Source organism: Musca vetustissima, unplaced genomic scaffold (genome assembly GCF_032173495.1).
Source record: "Musca vetustissima isolate MV318-11 ecotype Yass unplaced genomic scaffold, APGP_CSIRO_Mvet_v1 utg586339, whole genome shotgun sequence".
Taxonomy (NCBI): Eukaryota; Metazoa; Arthropoda; class Insecta; order Diptera; family Muscidae; genus Musca; species Musca vetustissima.
In genome coordinates this window covers 1-3,636 of record NW_026881877.1, presented here as the reverse complement: position 1 = coordinate 3,636, position 3,636 = coordinate 1, and the positions used below count along the sequence as shown (strand labels likewise).

General features: G+C 33.9%; 1 protein-coding gene across 1 annotated transcript; it reads left to right on the top strand.

The window, feature by feature from the left end:
- Window positions 1-44: 44 nt before the first annotated feature.
- Window positions 45-1,190, top strand: LOC133327903 (endothelin-converting enzyme homolog). The gene has a single exon (XM_061536438.1). The coding sequence runs from the start codon at window positions 45-47 to the stop codon at window positions 1,188-1,190; it is 1,146 nt and encodes a 381-aa protein (XP_061392422.1).
- The last annotated feature ends 2,446 nt before the right edge of the window (window positions 1,191-3,636 follow it).

Sequence of the window (3,636 nt, the reverse complement as noted above, 5' to 3'; positions counted from 1 at the left end):
TGGGTACTTTACCTTCATTGAAAATTTACACCGACGATGATTACATGGACAATCTGTTGGAAGTTTTGAAAACCACCCCGAAAAAAGTCCTGGCCAACTACATTTTCTATCGCCTGAGTAATGCCTTCATTATGGATATACCCGAAACCAAGAAAGAACTGGAAGATACCTGTCTGACACGTATGAAAAAATATTTCCATAAAAATTTCGACAATATGGTTTATCGCAAATACAATAGCCTTGAAACGGAGCAGGGGGTCCAGGAGATGTTTACTCACATCAAGGCGGCCTTTCACAAACAACTACAATCGCCCCATTTGGATTGGTTATCGGAAGAGACGCGGCAATATGCCTTGGAAAAGCTAAAGAAAATGCAAGTGGAAATTGTTTCCTTCAAGGATACAAATTTCTCAGAAATCCTAGGACCATTGGAATTTGATAGCGAGGACTATTTGGGAAACATAAAGAAGATGCTTTCGTCCTATGCCATCTATGATCGTAGCAATATCGGCGATACTCCACGACAAAATGATTATGGCGAACAGTTATCTACCACCCCGGCCTATATTTATGTAGAGAACACGATTAAGGTTCCTGTGGCTATGCTACAACCCAATTATGCCTGGTCTGCCGCCTTTCCAAATGCCTTCAATTTTGGCGTCCTTGGAGCCTTGCTATCCCATGAACTCATTCATGGCTTTGATGGTGATGGTCGTACCTATGATGCTCTGGGTAATAATCGTAAATGGTGGGACTCGAATTCCGATAGACAATTTAAAAAACGTTCCGAATGTTTAATACATCAATATAAGTATTTCATTTATGCCGGCCAACACTTATCTGAAATGCCTAATCAAGATGAAAATATTGCCGACAACAGTGGTGTCCGCTTGGCCTATAATGCCTATCTCAATTGGTATGACAACAGCAAGGATATGGAGAGAAATTTGGAATATTTCCCCGGTATGGGCGAATTCAATTATCGTCAATTGTTCTTTACAAGTTATGGTTATTTATGGTGTTCCGATTTCTATTCGAAATTGCGTTCAACAATGATGGCTATCGATATACATGTTCCGGATAAATTTAGAGTTTTAGGTCCACTGTCGAATTTTGTCGAATTCTCTAAGGAATTTAATTGTCCGGTGGGCAGTAAAATGAACCCGGAGAAGAAATGTGAAATTTATTGAAAGGGAGATATTTTTTAAGAAGTTTTTTTTTTTCAATTTTTTGAAAATAAATAAAAAATGTATAACAAAAATTAATAGTTTGTGTTCTTCAAAATTTGTTGGGGAGTCTTTAGAACGGAGCTGAAGATAATCTTTATAAGCGAGCTGAAGGTTATAATTTTTATAAGAGCTAAAAATAGTCGAGCTGTTTTAGAGTAGCCCGTAAGAAAAAATATGCTTTAAAAAAATCCACGCCGCTTTTAGTCCTCAAAAATATGCTTTAAAAAAATCCACGCCTCTTTTAGTCCTCAAAAATATGCTTTAAAAAAATCCACGCCTCTTTTAGTCCTCAAAAATATGCTTTAAAAAAATCCACGCCTCTTTTAGTCCTCAAAAATATGCTTTAAAAAAATTTACGCCTCTTTTAGTCCTCAAAAATATGCTTTAAAAAAATCCACGCCTCTTTTAGTCCTCAAAAATATGCTTTAAAAAAATCCACGCCTCTTTTAGTCCTCAAAAATATGCTTTAAAAAAATCCACGCCTCTTTTAGTCCTCAAAAATATGCTTTAAAAAAATCCACGCCTCTTTTAGTCCTCAAAAATATGCTTTAAAAAAATCCACGCCTCTTTTAGTCCTCAAAAATATGCTTTAAAAAATCCACGCCTCTTTTAGTCCTCAAAAATATGCTTTAAAAAAATCCACGCCTCTTTTAGTCCTCAAAAATATGCTTTAAAAAAATCCACGCCTCTTTTAGTCCTCAAAAATATGCTTTAAAAAAATCCACGCCTCTTTTAGTCCTCAAAAATATGCTTTAAAAAAATCCACGCCTATGCTTTTTTAGTCCTCAAAAATATGCTTTAAAAAAATCCACGCCTCTTTTAGTCCTCAAAAATATGCTTTAAAAAAATCCACGCCTCTTTTAGTCCTCAAAAATATGCTTTAAAAAAATCCACGCCTCTTTTAGTCCTCAAAAATATGCTTTAAAAAAATCCACGCCTCTTTTAGTCCTCAAAAATATGCTTTAAAAAAATCCACGCCTCTTTTAGTCCTCAAAAATATGCTTTAAAAAAATCCACGCCTCTTTTAGTCCTCAAAAATATGCTTTAAAAAAATCCACGCCTCTTTTAGTCCTCAAAAATATGCTTTAAAAAAATCCACGCCTCTTTTAGTCCTCAAAAATATGCTTTAAAAAAATCCACGCCTCTTTTAGTCCTCAAAAATATGCTTTAAAAAAATCCACGCCTCTTTTAGTCCTCAAAAATATGCTTTAAAAAAATCCACGCCTCTTTTAGTCCTCAAAAATATGCTTTAAAAAAATCCACGCCTCTTTTAGTCCTCAAAAATATGCTTTAAAAAAATCCACGCCTCTTTTAGTCCTCAAAAATATGCTTTAAAAAAATCCACGCCTCTTTTAGTCCTCAAAAATATGCTTTAAAAAAATCCACGCCTCTTTTAGTCCTCAAAAATATGCTTTAAAAAAATCCACGCCTCTTTTAGTCCTCAAAAATATGCTTTAAAAAAATCCACGCCTGTTTTAGTCCTCAAAAATATGCTTTAAAAAAATCCACGCCTGTTTTAGTCCTCAAAAATATGCTTTAAAAAATCCACGCCTGTTTTAGTCCTCAAAAATATGCTTTAAAAAAATCCACGCCTCTTTTAGTCCTCAAAAATATGCTTTAAAAAAATCCACGCCTCTTTTAGTCCTCAAAAATATGCTTTAAAAAATCCACGCCTGTTTTAGTCCTCAAAAATATGCTTTAAAAAAATCCACGCCTGTTTTAGTCCTCAAAAATATGCTTTAAAAAAATCCACGCCTCTTTTAGTCCTCAAAAATATGCTTTAAAAAAATCCACGCCTCTTTTAGTCCTCAAAAATATGCTTTAAAAAAATCCACGCCTGTTTTAGTCCTCAAAAATATGCTTTAAAAAAATCCACGCCTGTTTTAGTCCTCAAAAATATGCTTTAAAAAAATCCACGCCTGTTTTAGTCCTCAAAAAATATGCTTTAAAAAAATCCACGCCTGTTTTAGTCCTCAAAAATATGCTTTAAAAAAATCCACGCCTGTTTTAGTCCTCAAAAATATGCTTTAAAAAAATCCACGCCTGTTTTAGTCCTCAAAAATATGCTTTAAAAAAATCCACGCCTGTTTTAGTCCTCAAAAATATATGCTTTAAAAAAATCCACGCCTGTTTTAGTCCTCAAAAATATGTTTTAAAAAAATCCACGCCTGTTTTAGTCCTCAAAAATATGCTTTAAAAAAATCCACGCCTGTTTTAGTCCTCAAAAATATGCTTTAAAAAAATCCACGCCTGTTTTAGTCCTCAAAAATATGCTTTAAAAAATCCACGCCTGTTTTAGTCCTCAAAAATATGCTTTAAAAAAATCCACGCCTGTTTTAGTCCTCAAAAATATGCTTTAAAAAAATCCACGCCTGTTTTAGTCCTCAAAAATATGCTTTAAAAAAAT

What these genes read in the sequence shown, in the direction of transcription:
- LOC133327903 (XM_061536438.1), top strand. Translation starts at nt 45, where the DNA reads ATGGACAATCTGTTGGAAGTTTTGAAAACCACCCCGAAAAAAGTCCTG.